The sequence below is a fragment of the Cyprinus carpio genome, chromosome B21, assembly GCF_018340385.1.
Source record: "Cyprinus carpio isolate SPL01 chromosome B21, ASM1834038v1, whole genome shotgun sequence".
Lineage (NCBI taxonomy): Eukaryota > Metazoa > Chordata > Actinopteri > Cypriniformes > Cyprinidae > Cyprinus > Cyprinus carpio.
Genome location: NC_056617.1, coordinates 19,363,408 through 19,389,651, shown reverse-complemented (window position 1 = coordinate 19,389,651; position 26,244 = coordinate 19,363,408). Strand labels below are relative to the sequence as shown.

General features: G+C 35.7%; 1 protein-coding gene across 1 annotated transcript in view; it reads right to left on the bottom strand.

The window, feature by feature from the left end:
• LOC109088307 (serine/threonine-protein kinase 10-like) overlaps window positions 1-26,244 on the bottom strand; it is a 49,677-nt gene that overhangs the window by 15,198 nt on the left and 8,235 nt on the right. The window contains exons 3-9 of the mRNA XM_042747514.1: window positions 12,522-12,570; window positions 11,938-12,087; window positions 10,305-10,377; window positions 7,866-8,060; window positions 7,591-7,672; window positions 5,220-5,360; window positions 2,439-3,056 (exon numbers count right to left, since the gene is read on the bottom strand). Coding sequence (XP_042603448.1) covers window positions 2,439-3,056; window positions 5,220-5,360; window positions 7,591-7,672; window positions 7,866-8,060; window positions 10,305-10,377; window positions 11,938-12,087; window positions 12,522-12,570 — 1,308 coding nt within the window. The remainder of the gene's footprint in view (window positions 1-2,438; window positions 3,057-5,219; window positions 5,361-7,590; window positions 7,673-7,865; window positions 8,061-10,304; window positions 10,378-11,937; window positions 12,088-12,521; window positions 12,571-26,244) is intronic.

Here is a 26,244-nt window from a genome sequence, read left to right as displayed (position 1 = left end):
ATCTCACAGTTCTGACTTTTTTCTCAGAATTCTCACAATTGCGAGTTTAAAAGTCAGAATTGCCTGATATAAAGTCACAATTATCTTGATTTATGTTTAATTCAGTAAAAACATTTTATTTAGTAATTGGCGTTAGTGATTTGAAAAAGTAACCCGGGTATACTCTTGTAAATTAACACTAGTTACTTGGGAAGAAGGTAATGATTACGTAACTTGTGTTACTTGTAATGCGTTACACCCAGCAATGGCAATAATAACAGCCATGGCAATCGTTTTACTGCAATGCTAAGCAAAGTCCAGCACATTTCTGGTTTGGTGTGTATGAAGCAGATGCGGCTGACATAAGAATGTATGCAGAAGCGCATGCAGGGATGGTCTGAATGGGAGAGGTTTCTGCAGACAGGCTCGGCTCTGTTTGACAGCCTCCACACCCTGTGTGTGTGAGCTCTGTACCATCACTAGACTTCTGTGTGTAACTTTCCACACGCTCTCACAAGCAGGGCTCTGTTCTGGCACCGAGACGCTAAACACAGTGCAAGCAGGAGTCTTCAAGAGCAAGTCTGTCATTGCTGTTCCGTGCAGATAGTGGAAACTGCACACGATTTGGTTGCACCAGAAGGGGAGTTGAGGTTTTGAAAATTACTTTTGTGTTTCATAAGTGGAGTTTCTAATATAAAATTACTTATTTTGTCTCTTGGAAAAGCACTTTTAAAGGTATAGTTGACCCAAAAATGATTTACTCACTCTCAAGTTGTTCCAAACCTGTACGAGTTTCTTTCTTCTGCTGAACATAAAAGAAGATATTTTGACGAGTGTCAGTAACCAAACAGTTGCTGGTAGCCATTGACTTCCATAGTATGAAAAAAATACAAAGGAAGTCAATGGCTACCAGCAACTGTTTGGTTACTGACATTTCTCAAAATACCTTATAATATAAATAAACATTTTGGGTCGGCTATTGCTTTACATTACAGCACTTAGTTTGAGTAAGGATGCAAATGTAAATAAAAAATGCAAAAATTTCAATATTCTGACAGCACAAATGAGTGCATCCATGCATTTCTCTTATCATGGTAAAATTCGCTCTGACCGGATCATTTAAACAGGGGCATGTCTCGAGCATTTTAAATGGGGGGCACTGTCACAATATTAAGAACTGCTAACCTGCAAATGCAGTCTTAGTCAGTTATTTCTACCTGTTTTAGCCCTTAAATTTCATTTCATCAGTGTAACCCAATGTATAGATTGATTAAGTTCATACTTTTGGGTTGAATAAAATCAAATAAATTATGTTACCTTATGAGAAATTGTACATACACAATTAAGAAAAACACTTAAAAGGACACTATCATCATCCTCATGAATGTATGCTGGTTTTGTCTCATACCTAAAGGCTACAACACACCAGTTTTTGTTCCGTGCTGAGTTATGCAATCAAACCTTTTCCTTATAACATACAGAGTGTATACGCAATGTTAATAATATATTATCTGTGCAGTGTGAGATTCACTGGTCATAACAGAACTTTGTAAGATCGTGATGAACAAAGAGAGACAGCTTTTTAGTGGCTATAAAAGGAGCGAGCTTTCCAGGCAATAATCCATTTAAAATGTAGAACTTTGTTTTTCGGCCACACACACACACGTTTCAAAGTTTCATGATTGATATCCGCAAATGTATTCCCTCTCGAAGAAGCAGTGATTAATATATAGTGATAACCAAAGCAATAGACGGGACAAAATATGTGAAAATTAAGACTAGAGCACTCTCACTAACTCTGCGATTATTTCTGGAACCTGGTTGATATGCTTTTATTGTATAACTATATACAAAAGCAAAATACAAATGCACTAAATAAAATAATTTAATAAATGCATATTTACAATTCAAGCACTTAACTGAAATAAGTATTAAATAATAAAATAAATAACTAGAGAAGCTGACTATAATCAGCTTGCTTCCATTTAGTGAGAAGAGACTACTCTTCACCTGTATTAGAAAAAACACAGAGATGTGATCTGATCATCATCAGTCTGTCTGGAGTGACGTGAAGAAACCGAACAAACTGAGACAGACTCAATCCAGAAGAACTGTGTCTCCGAGACGCTTCGAGAAACCTTCCCGCAAAGCTGCTGAGAAACTCTGCTCAAGTGCACCAAGGACAAACGCTGCTTGATATACACACACCAAATGTTGATTTGATTCGACAGCATCCTCATTTTACAAGTGCCTGAACTTTTAACAGCACTGTAGCTTCACAGGAAGGTTTCTATCAGATCACATCTCTGTGTGCAGCACAAACATCCCACTGCATTATTACAATTAATGGCAAAATGAATGTGAACTGATATATCCTTCTGACACACAACAGCATTAAAACACCATTTTTAACTGGTGGAAAAAATACTACTGAAAACATGACTCAAACACACACTCACCCGTAAAGAGATGGTGCCCAGGTCTTTGTTGACGGACATATCACCTGACAGGTTCAAGCTGATGTCCATGTTCTCACTCGTCACATCAGAGAATCGTTTTGATAACCTGCCATTTGATAACCTTTCCACATCCTCTCCAGCCAGTGAGGACCCGTCGCTCATCCCGGACATGCGATTGCTCGGCTCTTTGGACTGGGTTCGGTTCAGAATGGCATGCGGCTGCTGGCTAGGCATCTCCCTTGCACTATGAGCTCCATCCTTCTCCGGTTCCTCCGGTTTCTCTGAGGGTTGCTCCGTGGTTTCGGAGGAAGATCCGGATGACTCTGAAGGTTCTGGTGTTCTCGGCGAAGCCAGCTCTGGTTCTGAGCTCTCGACCGCCTTGGGGTCCTCCTCGGAGGTGGGTGTGCTTTTTCCATCCTCGATGCCGGAGTCGGAGCTTGAGGTCTTGCCTGACGCCTCGCTCTCAGGTTTGTCGCTGAGATTGTCCTGCTCTTTCAAAGGGCTTTCGGTGGACACAGGAGTCCTGGGCTCCTCCTCGAGCTCCACTGGAGCTTCATGGTGGTGATGGTCCCCATATAAACTGGTCTCACTGGTTTCTGACGGGTCTTTGTTGGGCGCCTAGAAAGAACACAGACAGAAAGCGGCTTACGTGACATAAAAGCCTGACAATGACATTCTTACCATACATTTCCACTATATGGACATCAACTTGAGAAAGCTGTTACTAAATATAATGTAGAAACTTTAATTTTCTGTAAAGCTGCTTTGCAACGATTTGCAAACTTGAATTATTGTGAAGCATTGCATCTGTCACACTTGAAGGCCAAGCTTCACAGGTTTACTGTGGTTTGTCAGAGTAAACGGGCGATGCTAAGGTTGTGCCTTTATTAAAACTGATTGAGAAAACACACAGAGATGATGTGTTTGTGCTGTTAATAAAGACGCTAAAGCTGGCGACAGGCCAGATACTGTCAGTGAACTCATACACAGTTGCAGGCCTTCACCCTTATAACTGTTTCCTTGCCAAAATGAGGAACCAATTGTCCTGTGCTTTATTTAACTCTAAAGAAATGTGGACGGCTTGTCTTTTGTTTCATTTTTTACATGAAGGTCAGATGGGAAGCGTAGGAGGAAGTGTAGTAAGGGTTATTTTGGAACGCTTGTACCATTGTGTCATGTCAACACATTTATTGCAAACGTCCTCGAAGAGATCTTTAAAGAGAAATGCTAATGAGAACGTTTGGGGGGGGGGGCACAAGTCCTGTTACAGTCAGATTACATGAAAGGAAGTGATGTCACAAGTGCATTGTGCTTTAATGGTACATCGAGGGAAACTGGAGGACAGTGTTGCCAAGTCCTTGGTTTTACCGCGTTAATCGTGCTACTTTTACACTGTTGCCACGAGTTGTTTTCTTAGTCGTGGATTAAAACGACCTGGAGCAGTATTTCAACTGAGGGAATGGAGGGGAAAACTGTAGAAAAAAAATGCAGTTGGGCTAGACTTTTTTTGCAGACCTGGCAACCCTGCAAGAGGGCTCCTGCAAGTTTTCTGAAGGTAAACATAACATTTTAGACCTTATTAAGACCAAGTAAAACAATTTAAGGACTAAACTGAAGGGAACATAATATGTCAATATATCAATATGTTCTCTTAATAAAAAATGAATTGCCATCATGACTTTTTGCTTCAATTAAACACCTTTTTAAGGCATTATTATGAGGAAGAGTGAATTAAGACTTTGTAAGACCTTTTTTTAATATATATATCAAGTGAAACATTAGCTTATGGCCATACAACATCTCATCTGATCTTGGATAGGGTTCAATTTTCTGTGTTTTTCGCATCCATAGCATGCAATTTTAGAGGAAAGGATGGCAAATAGGAAAAATGAAAAGAAAAAAAAACAGCACATAGGAAATTTGTGATCCTTTTGAAGTTTAGTAGTGTGATGTCTATGGGGTATATTTGTAGCAATAGACAAAAATACATTTTATGGGTCAAAATTATCCAGTTTTCTTTTATGCCAAAAATCATTAGGATATTAAGTAAAGATCATGTTCCATGAAGATATTTTGTAAACTTCATACTGTAAATATATCAAAACTTAATTTTTGATTAGTAATATGCATTGCTAAGAACTTCATTTGGACAACTTTAAAGGTGATTTTCTCAGTATTTAGATTTTTTTGCACCCTCAGATTCCAGATTTTCAAATAGTTGTATCTCAGACAAATATTGTCCTCCTAACAAACCATACATCAATGGAGAGATTATTTATTCAGCTTTAAGATGATGTATAAATCTCAATTTTGAAAAATGACTGGTTTTGTGGTCTCAGTGTGCAAGGACCTAAAGAGTTCTGGTTATAATTAATTCATCAATGCATTGCATTGTGGGATCCAGCATGCCCTGCTCCGGTGCATACATCTACTGTAACTTTATCAATGATCATAAAGGTATTTTTGATATATCACAAAAATGTGCTTACTGTGTACATCATATACACTGCAGCAATGGTAAATGTTACATAACCAAAACGAGCACACATCTGCATAATTCATTGAGCTCTAAGCATGTTGTGCGGTGCTGCTTTTGTCTTTCATAGACACACCTGCACTGAATCGTAGAATAAACTTTCCACAGATTAACAATTACAGTTGTCAAAGCACTAAACTGCTGTGTCTGTCTCTCTTTATGCCCTGAGCACTTTTCCACGAGCAGTGCATTATTTGTGCATGTATATACTAAAAGAGATGTGTGATGAGTGAGGGATGTCTGACCTGTACAGATGAGAGGTCAGCGGGGTCCTCGTCTTCTGCTTCTTCATGATTGTCCTCGATCTCCTCCATCACCTCGGCTTTGGCCTCGGCCACCAGCTCTCTCAGAGGACGGTTGGTCTTCACCGAACTGACGAAAGGATGCTAAATACACAGAACACACGTGGAAAGATTATTCACCGTGCATAACAATAACATTTCACCTTAAGCAGCACACACAACAAAGAACATAAACTGGGAGATTAATTCATCTGTTTTGATTATGTGTTTTTCTACTCATCATTGAAAAGCGTAGCAGATTGTCATTGTTACCGTCAAACTGAATCAAACCATTAACAGAATTCAAATTTTATGTTGCTTTGCAATGTTTAGAAAATAAATGCAATCAAATTAAATTGTCAGAGTATAATAAGAATAATTATAAAAATGATTGCACCCCTTTGACCTTAGATATTTACTTGATATTTACAATATGTAAAAAAGAGAAAAAGGGTCATATTCATTGAAGTCATGTGGTTTGGGCAGAAATGCCCATGCTTGACTTCTCAGGTTCTTGTAACAACGTGTTATTTCACTTGAAATACACTTGACATCAGCAGAATTGGCAGTTCATTACAAAAAAAAAAAAAAAATGAAATGTTGTTCTTGAGCGAGTCTGGGGTTTAATTAGGAGAAGAGCAGGTGCTCAGGTGCTGAACTGTGAAAGCACCAGTGCAATGGAGAGAAGCGCTGCTCTCATCTAATATTCAGCTGAGTTGCACCTTGTTTAATTGAAGCGTCCCAGCTGCCGAGCGTATGTGAGGGCGAGTCGAGCGTTAAAAATGTGCAGCCAGCAATATATATATTACCCTCACTGATGACCGCAACTACAGCCAATGCATCCCAATTCACATACCATGCATCCTAAATTGCTTCCCAATTCATAGTTTGCAGAAAATAGCCTTCCCATGTTGCCTGGAAGAGTGTCTAACACTGACGCTGTATAAAAGCTGCCTTTGTGGAACATGCACATGATGCTCTTGAATGCATGTGATGCTGTTTTAGGTCTCTTGACCTCCACCTTGGTTTCAGTGATCAGCTTTAAACTACAGACCGGTCTATAAAGACTTTGACTTTGCAGTAAATGTTTGGCACTCTAACAATGATATGTGAACTTAGCACACAACTCTTCACATAAAAGCATGTACCTCATATCACTGTCACCTTCAGCCTAACAAACACCTGTCTTCCAGGCTGCTCTGTACGCAGCAGAGCGTTAAATGAATGTGTAATACGAAACACCCAGAAGAGAGAGTGCTATCAGAAAAGTTACTTTTTATTCAGTGGCTGCTCTGCAGATGTCCAGAAGTAACTTCTAGCACATGTGCCAACAGCAAGAGAACTTACCAGCCTAACATTATTTATAGTTTATGTAGGAATTGCAAATAACGCCCCATTTTAGTATCGGCATCAAAGTAAATTCACAAAAGTGATTTTATATACATAGAAAGCATACTAAATGCAATTTAAGTGAGTACTTTAATGTTTCAAATAACATTAGTGAAAATAAAATGTCAAAATATGGGTGAAATAATGTTCCATTGTTATTCAGTGGAATAGATATATTTATGCAAAATTAAAACAACATAAGAAAAAAAAAGTGATCATACAAAATTTCAAATATTTTGTGTAAAATCTAGTGGTTTGAAGGACAGCGGAAAAGATTTAAAATGACTTTTGATCAGTTTTTATTAGGGCTTAGCTGTGATTCCCAAATAAGCCTTTTAATGAAGTCTTAGTGTAACATTTTAGGGGGTGTCTTCTAAAACAAAAAGTAAACTAGACACATTTTAACATACAAAAAATATATTAAAGCTGCCTTAAACGTTTTATTGTTTTGATGCATGAAACCCCCTCTTCATCTCTGAACCATAGTGTAACATTTAATAATATACTTTTAATAATAAGCTGTTTTGAGGAATTGTGGATTGTGACGACATCTGTACCTTTTTGATTTGAATCGCTCATAAAACTATCGTGTTGCCATTTCTAATGAAATTTCCAGCATGTCTGAAGCCGATTCAGGACTATTCTGGGCCGTTTTCAAAGCAGAACATCTACTGTACATGAGCTTTTTCATTTTGTAAACTCCTCAAGTGTTCAGTTCAGAGGAAGGGTGGAGGTGGAGAAATATCCTAAAGGAAGAATGCAAATTGCTGTAATTCCCTTCATCCAGCAGCACAGGAAGCCTTTGGGGTTTGCGGTGGCCGTTTCCTTCACACGCATTCAATTGCACATACTACGGTCTCAAAATGCCTTTGCGTTAAATTACACGAGAGCAGCGGTGATGTACAGTATATGGACACGTGACAAGTGTATGTGTGAGATTCCTTACGTCTAGAAGCTGAGCAGCCGTCGGCCTCGTCTCAGGGTTTCGGTCCAAAGCTTTTTTCAGAAAATCCTTAAATTCCATCGACCTAAAATATACAGAACCATTAAACATTCACCCGAGAGGGGGATAAAATCTTATTCAGTCATAGCCAGTCATATTCTAGAAATGTTAAATGCTATAAATCTAAGAAAAAAGCCACAGCTGTGTTCACAGAACAGCTCTTCTTCAGAAGGAATCTTACAGTAATGATGTGTGTCACTAAAATCTTTGTGGCTCACCACTTGGCAGGCTTCTCCAGGGTGGGAGGCTCAGACTTGGCGATTTTTAGCAGGACCCTCATGGGGTTCAGCTCGTGGTGGGGCGGCTCTATCTGAGCCATTTCGATCAGCGTGATGCCCAGAGACCAGATGTCGGCTTTGTAGTCGTATGGAGCGTCCTTCATGGTCTCGCACATCACCACCTCTGGAGCCATCCTGAACATACAGGAGACATCAGAGCAGGTCCACCTCAGAGCCACAAAGAGCTCACGTACAGTACATTCCCAGTAAGGAATCAAGTACTTGGATTACAGTTACTTTTTTATGAATTACATGATTACATATTCACACAAAGGCAGTTAATATTCATAATGTATTGATTCACACCAGTTCTGTTCAGTTTCTTAATAAACCAACATACACACACACACACACACACACTTACACACACACACACACATACACACATACATATATACATATTATATATATATATATATATATATATATATGTGTGTGTGCTGTCAAACGATTAATTACAATTAATCGCATCCAAAATAAGAATGCATGTATACATTTAAGAAAAATGTTATATTAGTATATTAAATATATTTATATATAATATAATTTATATAAATATATACATATGAATATTTTCAAAATATATACTGTATGAGTGTGTATTTATATATACATAAACATACACAGTACACACACATTTTATGTAAACAAAAATGTTTATTTTGGATGTGATTAATCGCAATTAATCGCTTGACAGCACTAGTATATATATATATATATGTGCTGCGTTAACGGGAGACTCTTATTGGGCGATAAAAAAAAATATCGCCGTTAATCTATTCTCAAAGTTGGGTTGGGAGCTGGGTCTATACTACGCAAGCTATGATGACTTTCACCGTGATAGTTTAGCGCGGATGTATACCTAGACGAATTGCACTGTAGGGGGCGAGAACGAGTCTTCGAACCTGTGTGTATGCCTACTGTGAAATTACCAAGCTTCCCAAAAAAAAACCTCGACAAGACTCACGCCTGTTTCACAACATTTGTTCATCATTCTATATTTCAAACCATGTCATAATCATAGACATTAGTTTAAACTTAATAAATATAAACAACATATTATTCATGCATTAGTCTTCTAGGTTTGTATAATAAGCTGCTCAAGCAAGCCCAAAACATTTAAACACAACAATTAGCCTACTTTTCTTGTTGGGATATCGCAAATATTTAAAATTAAAGCACCGCTGACAGAAACAGTCGACTGTCGTGCCTTTTGCATTTAAATCTTTATTACAAGCAATCGCACGGTTCTTAATGAACTTTGTTTTTCTGCTTCCATAAAAGTGCATAGGCCTATATCATGTTGCCTCGTTTATCTAAAGGTGCTCTTTTTCTTGTTTTAAACCTAGCCAAAACCCATGTGTTGCGTGTGAAACACAGTAGGCTTTAATTAGTATACATTTATTGTGAAATTACTGCATTTCTGTGTCAATCCATGTTCATTTTTACCGCGAACAATTCGCTGTCATGCGCTGCAGACGCACCGCTCCTGGAATGCACTGACGGACCACAACCGCTTGAACGCTGGAATCCGTTAAAATGGGTGTGTAAAAAAAAAAATGCAACGCATACGCACTGCAGACGGAGTATGTGTGAAACAGGCGTAAGGTTGTTTGCAACTTGTGCAATGCGGAATTAGTTTACTGTAGGAGTTCTTCCAGTCTCAAGTACCATCTAAACGCAAAGCATCCCTTAGCTAATGCGGAAGATGCCGGGCCAAGCAATGTAGCGCAGGGGAAGAGTCGTCATCAAACTTCTATGTTTGAGTGCAGCACAGCTCTATCAGTACTAACAAGTACATCTTATTGAACATAATTTGAATGCCTTCGGCAGAATTCAAATGAGCCATTTTAATCTAGATTAATTCCAAGATTACAGTGAGATTAATCTAGATTTAAAAAATTAATCTATGCCCACCACTAATGTCACATTTTCATGTTTATTTATGTTCATGTAATTCAGAGATTTCTAAGCTTTTTTTGTGAGGTGAACACCTTTGACCTAAAATATTTACTTGAAAAAACTATAAGCCAGTGACTAAAAGAATTTACTACAAGCCACTAATAGAATTGATAACGTTTGTTTACGAGTCACATAAAGCACTTAAAAGGAAGTAAAAAGGTAAGAAAGATATTTCATATCAGGACATTCAAACTGAACTCTAGTTAATGATTGCTTTAGTCCTGTGGGACACAACAAATCCGTCCCTTTCTATTAGTTTGATCGGAATCTCATGAAATGTGTAATTAATTAGAGCTCAGCTGAAGCAGCACATGAACCGATAATCTCTTCCTCTTTACTACTAGTTATAGCACAAAATAAACATGAGTGAACATCTGAAGGTGTTGAAAAAAAAGATCAGTGATTTATAGCACTTACCAATATGGCGTCCCGATAAAAGAGTCTCGTCGTTGAAGCGTTTTGGTGTTTTTTGCAGAAACTCCAAAATCCGCTGTAACAAAAAGCAGAAATGTTGGATTACATGAATATTTCATCCCCGTTTCAAGAATGCCACATAAAAACCTCTAATATATATTTTATGCTATTTTACGTGTTGGGGGTTGTATGATTTTTATATGTTTTTAAATGAAAGAAGCCTCTTCTGTTCACCAAAGCTGCATTTATTTGATTGAAGATACAGTAAAAACAGTAAAATTCTGAAATATTATTACAATTTAAATTAACGCTTTTCTATGTGTATATCTGTTAAACTGTAATTTATTTCTGTGATGCGCAGCTGTATTTTCAGCACCATTAATGATGCTTAATATTTTTGTGGAATTTTTTTTTTTCAAGATTATTCGATAACAGGAAGTTCCTTCAAATAGTAAAAAATAATTTACAATATTAGTGGTAAGCAATTAAATGCTATTTTTTTTTGGGGGGGGGGGGGGTGTCTACCTAGCAAATGCAAGGTTTGGATATCTGAAGCACATGAGTATGTTTCTCTCACAGGAAGCTCTAAAAGCCGGATACTCTAGTATCTATTGGCCTGACATTCTGAGCTACCATTTACCAGCACACAATGAGGCCACATTCAGTTAAAAGGGAAGCAGCATTCAGAGGGAATAATTTGCTCATTCAATCACTAAATCCAGTGAGACTTGAGCAGAGAAGTGTAATGAAATATTATAAGTCAGCTCTTGGCAAACTGTGGTACTTTATAACACAACCTTCATACAAGGTTTCAACGAATTGTGGACCGTGTGTGTGTGTGTAAGGGTGTGAGAGAGGTCAAAAGAATTAGTAAGAGATCTGCTCTGTAACAAATCCTAACTAAACAGCATTTTAAGGCATCACAGCCGCACACCTGATCACTTTAATATGTCCTTGCTGAATGAAAGTATTAAATGAATGGTACTGACTACTACAAATTGGTAATGTATTATGGCTTCCACAAAAATATGAAGCAGCAAAACTGCTTATCAACATCAGAAATGTTTTGTTTTTTTTGTTTTTTAGCAGCAAATCTGCATATTAGAATGATTTCTGAAGGATCATGTGACACTGGAGTAACGATGCTGAAAATTCAGATTTGTGTCACAGGAAAAAAAAATCACTTTCAAATATTTTTACATAGAAAATATCTGCAAAAAAATATTTTTAGTGTAATTTTATCTGATAAATACAACTTTGGTGGGCATAAGAAACTTCTTAAAATAAAATAAAATAAAATAAAATAAAAATAAAAATAATCCTAGTACAGAGTTGCTGCTTATGTAGAGTGTTCCAAATCAATCATGTTTGTTACAATTCAGTTAGGATGATCCCTTAGAAGGCATCATGCCTGTTCAATAGATTCTGGAACAGAATTATTGTCCTTCGTCAAATTAGAATGAGTTTGTGTGCTTTAGAAAAAAAATGACACAAGATACAAAATAAATAGCCTTTATCCAGAAAAGAAACCTCACCACAAATCAACTTGTTTAAATCCATAATTGTGGTTGTCAGTTTTAAACCGCACCCGATTGAAATCAGACGATCCGTCGGACTGATTCGTTTACATACGAACCTAGCTTGATGTCTCCATCCAGTGTGAGGAGAATGTTTCCAGCCTTCAGGTCTCTGTGGATGATCTTCATGCTGTGGAGATACTGAAGAGCCTCCAGCATTTGTTTACAGATCACCCGGATCTGAGGCTCTTCAAGACCCCTGTCCAGCTCTGAAAAACACAAGCAATAAACTCTTCAGACTAGTGCATCAAACACTTCAAAAGAAAAAAAAAAAGCTATTATATTATATAACTTTATATTATATTATGTAAAGCCAAATTGAACCCTATGTTTTAATTATTAAAAGGTATTTTACCAATAAAAATGAAAATTCTGTCAATGTCAAACACACAAAACATGCATATTCAATAAACTTGAGTTTGAGAGGCAGGGCAGTGTAACCAAAGGCAATGAACTTTAAGTGACCTTGACTGGCTCGTTCAAATAACACCCGAAATAATGCAATATCCTGTTTAAACTTCAGAGGAAAATGAGTGTGCCTACTCACCCATGAGCTAATAACCAAGATCATCAAAAGGAAGCTGCAGGGGGCTTTTATAAAAATGATAAGATGAAGGAAAGCAAAAGGAGATTCAGGTCTTACCTAACATAGTGGCATCGACTGCACCTCCGGGACAAAACTCGATCATTATCTGTGGGGGGAATGAGGTTCAACATGAGATACTTTAATTCAGGAGAGAGATCTCTGGTTCATTCAGACACAGAAGAACTCAGTGGAATTGAAAGTAAAGAGTCATTTGATGTAAACAGGAAAAGGTGGTGCAGTGTACGGGAACAGAACAGAGAACAATGTCAGACTGATCCAGTTTATTTGAGAATTAGAGTAATGAACTTTCATGACTTGTACACTCATACAAAAGTTTGGGATTAGTAAGATTTTTAAGTGTTTTTTTTATTTAGTTTTTTTAAGTATTCTCTTCTGCTCACCAAGGCTGCATTTATACAATCAAAAGTACAGTAAAATAACTAATATTGTGAAATATTATTACAATTTAAAATAGCTATTTTCCATCTAAATATATATTAAAAATCGAATTTATTCCAGCGATCAAAGCTGAATTTTCAGCATCATTACTCCAGTCTTCAGTGTCACATGATCTTCAGAAATCATTCTTATATGCTGATTTATTATCAGTGTTGGAAACAGTTGTCTTTTCTATCACAATTTCAATTTCAATTAACACATCCTTACTGAATAACATTATGGATTTCTTTCAAAAAAGAAGAAGAAAAATATATTGACCCCAAACTTTTGAACGTTAATGTATTGGTACAAACTAGTGCTGTCAAAATTAGCAATTAATTTTCCAGTTTAACAACGTTAAAAATATTTAACACAGGGGCGGGGCTAGGGTTGGCTGCCCAACTCACAACTGCTGCTTCTGACTCTTTTTTTCTTGACAAAAATTGTGTTTATTTAGACACAGAACATCTTTACAGGCACATCAAACAGGAGACTTTCCAGAGCTTCAGCAGAACATCAGTGAACTGCGGTCAGATGAGTTGTTATCAGGACATACGTCAGTAAACACGAATTTCCCTCTCCTGTCTGCCGTTATACTGTGCTTTAACACATGCTATTTAATTGCCCGCACAAATGCGCTGGCATGCTGTATATCATTTTATATTCAAGCTCAATTATATATAAAAGGCTGTGAGAAAACACGATGCGTATCAGATCCGTCACGTTCAGCAGCGTAAGCTCTTAAAGTAATAGCAGCCAAAATAATCCAATAACCAGTTTCTGTGATGTTTCTTCATCAAAGAAGAAACAAAAAAGAGGAAATCAGTATGTTTGTAGGATTCGCCTATATTTAATTTAGAATTTAGTGTTTGATAACTTTTTTCAATTTCTGTAAATTCCCTACCTGATGAAGGGCACAGGTAAATATGACATTTATTAAAATGGGTTTATGTGAAGATTGTTTTAAGTTCACTTAAATTAAATTTGTTATTTTTTAAAGTATAATAATTGTTAAAATTGATAGATCTCATTTATACTGTAATGTTGAATGGCTATAATCAATGGTCAATTTCATATAGACATCAGTATTATTGGTAGCAGTGATACTCGCCTTCAGTCATAAAAAAGATGCCACTAAACAAATATAAAAAATATGCTGTTTTTATGTTGTTTGTAAATTAATTTGAAGATTGCATGTGAAATTACTGCAATATAAAAGTACAGTATATTTAAAATATTTAATGTTAGGAGAGATTAATCACAATTAACAGTGATTAATTTCAGAAAACAAACGTGAGATTAATTTGTTTAAAAAAATGTATTGATTAAAAGTACTAGAACAAATGATTTCTATTGTAAATAAATGCTGTTCTTTTAACTTTTTATTTATCAAAGAATCCTGGAAAAAAATAGCACAGGTTCCAAAAAAATATTAAGCAGCACAACTACTTAGAAAACTATGATTTTAAATTGTCATTATATTTCACAGTATTTTTGATCAAATAAAAGCAGCCTTGATGAGCAGAAGAAAACATCAAAAGTCTTTCTGATGCCAAACTTTTGAACAACAAATACAATAGTTTACACACACTAAAAATCAACTGCTGTTTTTGAATGAGTCTGGCAGTCTGACTGGTTAGATAAGAAAAAAATGCCCAGAGATGATGATAATTTAGGTGAAATTTAGTTTACATAACGATTAAACTTAACAAAGAGTTTAGTGAAACGTGATCATTTACACTGTGTCTTAACCAGACACAACACAACAAACTTCCATGCAGTGACCAGACATGGGTTTCATGCACACTAGAAGGGACAATTCTGCACACAACACAATCACAACAAATCTGAGGTTTAATATAGAGTTATATGGAACACAACTTTGGACCAGTGAGTTTTCACAGTATTTCAGTGCTGCAGAAATAACAACTTTAGAAAAAGAAGAACACGAATCTGTAAAAATAAAATGCACTGCTGTCTGTCATTGTTGTCAGCTGGTTAGAACAAAAACTGATATTTGCATGGAAAAGAGACTTGTTCATAGCCTGGCTATTTTTTGACAAGAAAAATAATAACTCAAATCACTCAATTGTTTGATCAATATCACAATTATTTCTATGGAACTTGAGTTATTCAGTGTCACTGGCTGAGTCTGTGCATGTATTTCTAGACTGTGCTGATGTTTCAGTTTCTGTTTCTCTATTTGAACACATTTACAGATTGCATAATAAAGATTAAAGATTAGGGATGCACAATATTGGATTTTTGCCGATATTCGGATATTTTTCAACTCATTTTGCCGATACCGATATATTTCCTTTTGTTTGGAAACAACACCAAGTCTCTCCTTTGCAGAGATTCTAAACAAATGATTTTTTTCTTTTTGGTTAACAAAATATAAGCCCATATATAAATAAGTTTAACAAAAACTTATTTGTTAGAAATCAAATAAACAATAATGAATTTATTTTATAATAAGTGTACACTGAAAGCTTTGAAAATAATTTTAAATCAACTATAAATCAATTTGTAGATGGTCTAAAGAAAAAGTTCTAAACATTCTGAAAATCTTTCAGAGCTCATAATATGTTTGAAAAAAAAGAAAAAAAACATTAATTAACATTAAAATATTAATAAACAAACCTGTATGAAATTATTTAACAAGTGTCATGTTTGTGATTTTTTTTCATGTAAGCTATATCTTTTGACCTTTAAATCAAAACATACTCGTGATTTTATGACATCAGTTACTGCTTTATTTAATCAGAAATACAATTTTAATGTTATTTGTGTATTTTGCTTTCATTTTATTACAAGTAGGCCAACAGCACCCCCTAGGGAATTAAACCTCCTTACCTGATGGGCATTAGGCCGCCGCTGCATGCGCGAGTGACTGTTGAATCTATTGCGCACCAGACGCATCATTCTCTTCAAGCATTCTCAGTTTAAATACAGTGATCAAAAACAGTGAATCTAATCACCATTCAGGCAAAACGTAGCTTCAAGAATGACCACAATGCTGACTTGATCTTATCACTAGCCCACCCTGAGTGCATGCGAGTTATTCGTCTTATCGGCAAGACTTATCGGCATAATTGTATATATCGGACCCATGCCGATGTTTACATTTAAGTCATTATCGGACGATTTCTATATCACAATAATATTGTGCGTCCCTATTAAATATAGATACTTACCAAATAAAAACAAGACAAATTCCATTTAAGTAAGTTAATTATATCGATCAAACATTTGTTTTGTTTTTTCAAAACATGGAGAATTTTTTAGCTGAATTAAAAAATAAATAATATGAACCTGCCTCTAGCTAAATAAATGCAGTAAGTTAGGCCCAAGAATAATTCAGTATCATAAACTCTTATATCATAAAAACAGGAACGATATGACATGACTAACAATGTCATCACGTTCAAATGACAAAGATACACAATATCTCTAATGTGTGTCCCAAAGCTGCTGATTAATCTTTACTTGATAAGCTCAACATACAAAAAGCCTTGTCATGTGTTGCAAATGATAACCACCTTAAATAATTGTTTTCGCAGTAAAAGCAAATTCCGGAGTCATTAGACAATTTCACAGCATTTTTTCAAAGCTCTCTCCAGATTAAAGAGAAAATTTGGTTTTGACATGTTTTCATGTTTTACTGACGAGATGCGCATGACAATTCCATTCGATTATTTGCACAGCCTTATATCATCTGCAAACCAAAGTCAATTTTTACATATAAATGGCATGCCAAATCGAAACAAACTCATGCTATTGATATGCACTTTCATGAGATCGGGTTGGACATACATATGTACACTTCCTACCTAAGTTTCCTAGAGGGAGAGTGGTTTAAGAAAAGAAAACACAAAGCCCTGAAGAAACTACTTAGCACAGAGTTTTATCTTTGTGCCTCTGGAACGTTTGTGTTGGCATATGTTCTTAGTGTTATCAGACTGAGGAGCTAACTTTAACCGGAGCATGTGGATATTACGGTTTTTCTCAACAATAACATGTGAAACAATATAAACATGATAAACCCAGGCCGACTCCAATTTAAGTACGTTCTGTACTGTAATTGGCATGGTCTGCTTTATTTTTTAATTTGCTCTGCTTGAGCTTTAATGCTTTTGTTCTTTATATATGTACGTTATATATATATATATATATATATATATATATATATATATTATATATATATATATATATAATAGATATAATATATATATATATATTTGTTTACACGTTTTCAAAGAAAACCCTAAGATATAACGTAGTGTTGTGTAAGAATGTTGTGTATAATGTCTAATCATAAGCTGGTTTAGAAATGGTGACAAAAACTTGATTTTTTTTTTTTTTTTTTTTTTTTAAACATCTTTCTCGTTAAAAGCCATTCAAATAAACAAATATTTGAATATTCATTTTTTATGAGCCCAAATATTCGAATTTTAAAAAATGCCCATCCCTAATCACTATGTAATCACATGTCGTTCTAAAAAACATACTATATAAAATTAATGAATGAAAAAATACAAGGAGGCACAATAAACGCATCATTAAACTAGTCCATGTGACGTTTGTTCTATTTAAACTCTTCTGGAGTCATATGATTACGATGTATGAGGAAGAGGCCTAATTTTTCACTGTCATTCTTCAAATTCATAAGGGTTTGGAATGGTATGATTAATGATAAGATTCCTTTTTGGCTGGACTACTCCTTTAGGAATGTACTTAGAGAGATTCTTCAATGTTTAAGTAGAACAGCAGAGTTTGTAATGTCTTGAAGATCCTGAGCCAAAACTGCAAATGTACTCAAAACGATTTGTTCATGGAAACACTGTCCCATCAAAGCAAAGCCCACCACCCTCATGTCTCAACCCCTGTGGACTGGTAAACACAAGTGTCTGTATATTTAGTGATGGAGGCGATAACACAATGACACAAGGTTTCATGACTACCTCCAAGATACATAAACCACATACCAAAGCAAAGAGACATGGCATCAATCCAACAAACCAATGCACAATCCAATAAAAATGTTGCTTTCTGTGATGGTGAAGCAACTTCACTCCTGAATCCCTCAGCTTATACAGTCAAACTAAAACTTATTCAGACACGTTTAACATGTCTCCCATTATCACAGTTTATTCGCTACAGTTTAGAAAATTGTCATAAAATATGGCAAGAACTCAGAGTTAAACTGTGTCAGAACAAATTAATCTTGATAATGTCAAATAACTTTGATAGAAAGGTATGTAATGGATTATAATCAACCAACAATTATTCAGCTGTTAAATAAGTAGACAATTAAATAATACCAATTTAGGTCAACCATTTACCAAGCAATGCTTATTTTTTTCAGTCTGTGGTGTAAAAAACGTTGGTTGTTATGTGGTTATTAACTGGCCTTTGGTTTCTGGATAAAGTGACATTGGGTTTCATTCACTAAATGCTCACAAGCAAAAAATCTGCATACATTTTCACAAACAAGTCATGATTCATCAATAAGCTTCATGCAAAACTTTATACATGCAAAATCACATACTCTAACTGGCCTTAAAATGTGCTAAGATTAAAATATAAAGTTCAAGTTGAGCTTTATTGGCATTCCGCTACATGTGTGGTATACAGTGGGACGAAATGTCATGCCTCACAGGACCACGGTGCTACATAAATACAGACATACAACAATGAATTAAACAGTATAAACCTATACACAACTAACCTACTGACAGATTTTGACTATAAATATACTATATATAAATGTTTACCTATACATAAACTAAAAACAAAATACAAACTATACAAATGCTACACATAAACACTGTACCTATACACAACTAACCTAATGACAGATTTTGAATATGAATATATGGTATATAAATGTTTACCTATACATAGACTGAAAAGGAAAAATATATAGACTATACGAATGCTTCACAGAATACTGTACATGTGCAAAGAGAAACATTGTAAGTCAAGCAGCTGGCTGGGGTATAGTGCAAGATGATTTGTAGTGCATGAGCATATAAACACATATTTGAGTCTTTTGTGGGATTATGTACACACAGCAGTGTGTGTGAAAAGTGTCTAGTGCACAAAAGAAGAATGTTGCAGACAGTTTTCTGTGATGTGGTAAGGTTGTGGGGAAGTCGTGTCCTAGTGGTTAGAGAGTTTGACTCCTAACCCTAAGGTTGTGGGTTCGAGTCTCGGGCCGGCAATACCACGACTGAGGTGTTCTTGAGCAAGGCACTGAACCCCCAACTGCTCCCCAGGTGCCACAACATAAATGGCTACACACTGCTCTGGGTGTGTGTTCACGGTGTGTGTGTCACTGCTGTATGTGTGCACTTTGGATAGGTTAAAGACAGAGCACAAATTCTGAGTATGGGTCACCATACTTGACTGTATGTCACGTCACTTTCACTTTTTTTATGTTGTGCATGACTAACCTCTCAAAGCACTTCATCGTGATTGGAGTCAGCGCTATGGGATGGTAGTCGTTTAAACAGGACACAGGTGATTTATTTGGTGCCGGTATGATGGTTGTGGATTTGAGACATGTGGGGACGACTGCCTTGCTCAGCTAGGTGTTGAAGATATCTGTTAGGACATCTGTCAGCTGTGCTGCACAGTCTTTCAGCCAGGTATGTCGTCAGCACCCGCGGTCTTGCGTGGGTTAATCCTAGATAGGTTCTTCCTTACATCGACTGGAGACAGACAGAGCACCTGGTCGTTGGGAGGTATAGGCAGTTTTTGTGCAGGTGTGTCATTCTGCATTTCAAACTGTGAATAAAAGTGGTTAAGTGCATCTGGGAGTAATGTATCATCATCACAGGCCTGTGGGGTGTGATAGTGAGTTTCAGAAGTGGTCTGTATGCTGGAATTAGCATAACAGAGATGTGATCCGAGTACCTGAGGGGGGGGCGGGGTACAGCCTTGTACGCATTCTTTTCTGTTGTGTAGACAAAGTCCAGTGTGTTTTTCCCCTTTGTTGCAAAGTTCACATGTTGGTAGAACTTTAGCAAAACTGTCTTTAAGTTTGTGTGGTTGAAGTCACCGGCTATAATGAAAAGCCATCAGGGTTAATTGTTTGTTGTTCGCTGATGGCGCTGTACAACTCGGGAAGCGCGTCCTTCACGTTAGCACACGGGGGATGTAAACTGCGACAATAACAATGGCCGTGAACTCCCGCGGCAGATAGAACGGTCGACACTTCACAAACATAAACACCACCAGCGATGTCACTACCACAGGATTATTTCACTACTCTTTGTTGACGTACACACACAACCCACCTCCGCGAGACTTACCAGAGAGTTCTTTGTCCCTGTCCGATCGATAGCAGGCAAGTCCATGTAGCTGAATGGCGGAGTCAGAAAAGTTGTCATTTAGCCATGTTTCGGTGAAAACAATCCCTTGTCTCATGCTGTGTAGACCGACTGAGTTGAATTAAGTCTAGTTTATTTTCCAGAGAGCGAATGTTTGAAAGCATGATTGATGGAATCGCTGGTCTAGTGGGGCATCGCCGTTTTGTGCAGGTAAGGTCAGTAGGCGAGGCCGTGGTCTCGGGGCTTGGCTTCAGCAGCAGACAGAGGCCTCTTAGCTTCTCAGTAGTCTCCGGCGAAAGCTGTTGTTTGTACACACTGCCGATTTCCAAAAGGCTCTGTCGATCACAGGTGTGTTTCCGAGTGTTTATCTGATGATTCTGCGATAAGGTGAGACTGTTCGAAGATGAGGAAACGAGACTAACAGACATAAAAACAATGTTTTTGGGACCCGGAGTAGCCGCTGCGTCTGACCACGCCACAATCTTGGTTTCGCTAGGATATATATATACTGGTCTCTAGATATGGACTGGGACCTGGCTCAGTGTTCAACCCCAAGAATAAAGTTTTAATAACAGTAATGCTTGCCTTAGAGACATGAATCTGTACTAAACTGCTTGCCTTAAACAACAGCAGATTATGAGGCTGATGTCACTGAACAAGTTTGCCTGTGTCATGATCGTACTATTATATAATTGTTGTATGATCCAAACAGGGTGTTTCCTGTGGCCAATGACGCTTGGTTAGTCTCCAGCATCCCCGTTACCCTACATAGGACAAGCTGTTTGCAAAACGGGTGGATAGATGAAAGAATGCTGAATGACAGCAAATATAGCCACGTCTACTGTGTACTACAGAAAAGACTCTCTTTCAGCATATTCATTACTGAGCCAACACTGTCCAATGAGTCACGTTTTTCAAACAATACACACATAACTGTGTTTACAGAGAGAATGTACAGGAAGAGCATTTCAAAAGCTATTATAACAAGATCCTGAAGATACTACAGTGACTAGATATCACAGAACTAAAAGTTTTAAGATTTGATTATTTGTGGGTCAATGACAAATAAGCATGTTCAAGGGAAAATCAATGTGTATTCATGTTGGGTTTTGAGGGAGGGACTTTGAATTAATGTCAATGCTCATATCTTAAATCAGTATTTTAAAATTATTTTATAATAATTTTCCAAAGGGGAATTATTAATTATTATTATTATTATTATTATTATTATTTACTGTATAGGTCAAAAATACTGTATAATTTAGATAAATTGCAAATTATGTGTTAAACAGCATGGCTTAATGAAATATAGTTTTCAAGTTGATAATAAAGTTTGTTTAAACATTTAAATGCCAAATGCAAAATGTACTTCAAAAGGCCAAAAAAAAAAAAAAAAAAAAAAAACATTCAAACAATAAAATTCATTTTGGACAACATAAATATATTTAAACTGCAATTATATTTAAAAAGTCCCAAACATACATAAGGAGATCTAAGTATCTAAAACATCTTTAAAAATATTTTAAATGTAGCTATATTTTAAAATCTATATTAGCAATGTATATTAACCATTTTCATCTATTTTTAAATATATTACAAAATATCTCTAATAGTACACTTTTTGTGTTATATGGGGTGTAATGAATTTTTTTTAACTTTAACATTTCAAAATCAATTTAAATTTAGATATTCAATCATAGAAAAGGTGTATTCAAGTTATTGCTTGTATGAAATCCATAGTTAAATGCATTTTCTGGACTCTAAATGAATGAATATAATATAATATAAAGAAAATGTCCTTTAATTATAGTATCACCTGTCGACGTAATATAAACTAGAGAAACCATCTACATCAGTTGTTTGCTTTCTGAAATGTGTGGAATCTTCCAGATGACACACCGATGCCCGCAGGCACAGAAGGGCAGAATAACCAGTCAGACCACATGAACAAACTCAGATTTTGAGAGTTTGAGCAAACACACACACACACGTGAGATTCCTTGAGCGCCTACACACACACACACATCTCAGACAAACGCAACAAGAGGTTAAACAAACAGAAACGACTGAGGGTTTAATGAGACAATTCCTCAACACTGTTAACACCTGCTTGAGTCAATAAAGACTGTGATAACTCCACTGATTCCGGACTATGCCCTGAACCTTATTCAACCTGCTGAATAAATAATTATGGTGATTACCACTTTCCCCTCACTGGCACAGAGCACCACGCTTACATTTAGACGTAACAGATGGCTAAAGGACTTTATCCAAGAGCCTGTAGAGAGATGAGCCACGATCGCGATCATGGATTTTCCTTGACACTTTAAAATAAAAGATTTGGATGTAGCATGTTAACCTGGAATGGAAACTTTACAGCCATGGTTTTCTGTAGTGTGTTTTAGGACATAAGCCACCAATAGAAGGTGACCAATTACCAGACCCACAGGGTCCATTACAGTTTCCATTAAAACCAATACAAGGCCCATTATAACCAGTAAAACCATTACAAATTTTGTGATGGTGTCTATTGTTTTTTTCTTTTTCAGCAAACCTTGAGTAACATTGACTGAAGTTCAGATTATAGCCATTTAATGTTCTTCATGGTACGCAATGTCTTCAAATAGTACTAGTCCTAGACAACATCCTATTGTTGACCTTTACTGAGATACCAGACTCAACATTCATTACTGATAATGTCGTGGCACACTGAACTGAAGCAGACAGTGTGTGATGGCGATAAAAGAGGATTAGAGAAGATTATGTTGGCGGTGAGCGCACAGATGGAGGAGAGACAGCAGTCCTTCATCCGGCTGTTAAATTGGCTCTTAGGAGCAACAGCTTACAAGAGTTCAGAAGATCCCATGACACGCGATAATACAATGTGTTTTGATGCATGTGGCCAGAGATCTTCACACACCTGTTACTGTACATATTTAAACGGCTGCTGACCGCTACACACTTAAGTCAAAAACAAATCAGGAAAAAAAAAAAGTTATACCTGTAGATGATGTTATATATATGTAAGGGATAATCAACAGCTAGCTGTGCATTAAACGATTTTATTGCACGACGTGGAGGCAAAGGATCACTCGTGACCCGACGCAAAGCAGACTGTGAATTAACTGAAACTGTGCATCGCTCTCAACAAACAATGAAGCTGTGAGTTTAGATACTACTTTACCTGCTCGTTGCTGAGAAATATAATGTATCTATTCATTACCGAAGTTATCTTATTAATAGAAATCATATGTGTGTTTGTGCATCAATTAAAGCAGCCAATCAGAATCAAGTACTCGTACAGATCATATATATATATATATATATATATATATATATATATATATATATATATATATATATATATATATATATATATATATATATATATATATATATATATATTATATATATATATATATATATATATATATATATATATATATATATATAATTAATGCTGTCAAATGATTAATCAGGATTTTTTTGTTTTGTTTACATATGTATGTGTACTCTGTATATTTATTATGCATATATATACATACAAATAGATACAGTAAATATTTTGAAAATATTTTCATGTATTTATGCATTTTATATTCATATAATTTATATTATATATAAATATATTTAATATATAAACATAACATGTTTTTTCGAAAATATATAGATGTGTGTGTATTTAGATATACATAAATATACACAGTACACACACATATATTATGTAAACTTTCGCAATTAATCGTTTGACAGCACTTATATAAATATATATATATGCTGGGTTAAATACAGCCCAGTGCTGTGTAAAATATGGACAAACCCAGAGACAGTTGGGTAAAATGTTTAACCCAGCCGCTGAGTCAAAACAACCCAATCTCTGTGTTTGTTCATATTTTACCCAGTGCTGGGTAGTATTTAACCCAGCATCTTTTAGAGTGTATATATATATATATATATATATATTCCAGTTTAATGTGCAGATATTCCAGTTTAATACACTTTAGACAGCTTATTCTCTGCATACTAAAATAGTCATTGTTTTTGCCATTCTGTTTGGTGACACTAAAATATTATACACTTCGGAATAAGAAAAGTTACTACAAATATAAATGTAATTTATAAAATATTTAACAATTTCGACGGTTTTTTTATTATTTAAATTAAACTAAATTAAATTTTTTAAAAAATATATATATTAAACTTTCTAAATAAATAAATAAATAACAGCCAACAACACCAAAAAAAAAAAAAAAAATTGATAGGTCTTTTTTTCTGTTTTGCATACTATGACTAGGAAAAATTGACAAAAATATATTTATATGTAAATGAACAACATTTTTCCAAAAAGGTCTACCAGTTTCAAATCAAATCAAACATTACACATATATAATAGTTCAGTGAAATGTCATGTAAACGAACCAAATGCTTGAGTTCTGAGCATCTGCATCAACAGATACGGTAAAGTCAACATGACACACTCAAGTTAAAAAGAACAAGTGCTCGTTATGTTTGACAACAAGTGTGCAGCTATTTCCTTTCACAAAACAAAACCCCACAAACATTCCCATCTGAATGCAGTTCATCGAGAGAGAGAGATTTTATGACCAGACGCCTCATCCACACCCAGATATGTTCGTCTATGACAGTAAAGCATTGCTCAGACAGCTATTACGGGCGTCTACTGATGAACACACCTCTTGCTTTAGTATGAAAAAATGCAAATTTGACATGCGTCACTGCTAATTATAAACTTTTCTATTACTAATCTATCAAACATTTGCAGCTTAAAAGCAATGCATAAATCAACAGAGCTCTGCGTTAATGACGTATTTTTGTAGACCAACCTGGAAGTTACCTAATAGGACTTTCCATTGGCTTTTGGATCCCTGCGAAAAATATTATTCTTATACATTTTGTTCAACACAATAATCTTCACAAATAAACTCAGCTTTTACATACATTTGGCAGAAGCTAACTGCAGGTTATTAATGAACTACGCCACGGTCACATGACTTCAACATCACCAACCTTAATGTTTGACAAGTCTTTCAGTCTTGTAGCTAAAAAACTATTCAAAGAAACCAACTGACTTAATCGGGGCGACGGAACCAGAAGTGCTAAAATGCAATCTCGTTTCTGGGTTTTGGCCTGCAGGAATGTCATCCCTGCAGCACTCCGTAGAAAAGGAAGCAAAAATATCTAAAGTCCAAGTCTAGATGCCGCCGTTTCTTTAAACACGGAACATCCAGTTTGCTTCTTTTCTAAAAAGTTTAATTCTCATCAAAGAAACTATATAATTGAGAACGGGAATCAGCTTCTATATAGTGTTCAGGACAATGGACAATGTGAACTACTGAGCTTAGCAAATCATTTACATCATATAAAAACCGTAACAAAATTCATACAGCAGTAGAATATGCTTACAGAAGTAAATATGGTTATCGTTCAGTTATTAACAAGAGTGACAACAGCATTTTATAAACCAACCGACAGCTTTAAAATTTTCAAGACTCCGAGCACATTTTCAGTAAATCTCGTCTGTTAATCATCAGTTCTCATTAGAAATAGATTATGCAGGTTGCTTTGTCACTGCAAACAGTTATCATGAAAAATGTAATTATGCATGTACTTCAGTGAAACGATAAAAACTATACAAGTACGATGTGGTTAACGTAAAGCTTGATATTTGATACCAGAAGCTTGCGTGTTCTTATCTCGAAAGTGAATATTAAGCTGTCAAACCTGCAAATTATCTGTCAGATTGACACCCAAGACCCAAATTCAAAAACACCCCTGGCTATTTTATTTTTTTTTTTTTCTGGAGAAAGACAAACATAAATGGAGATGAATGGCAAAATTTAAAAAAAAAAAAAAATTTAATCATGGATGTATATATATATAGTAACCCACTATTTTGCAGAGGGGTGTCAAAATGACAATTTTCACATGAGACTACATAAATAAATGACTTCAGAAAGACGGCAGCATCAATATGTTATTTTAAC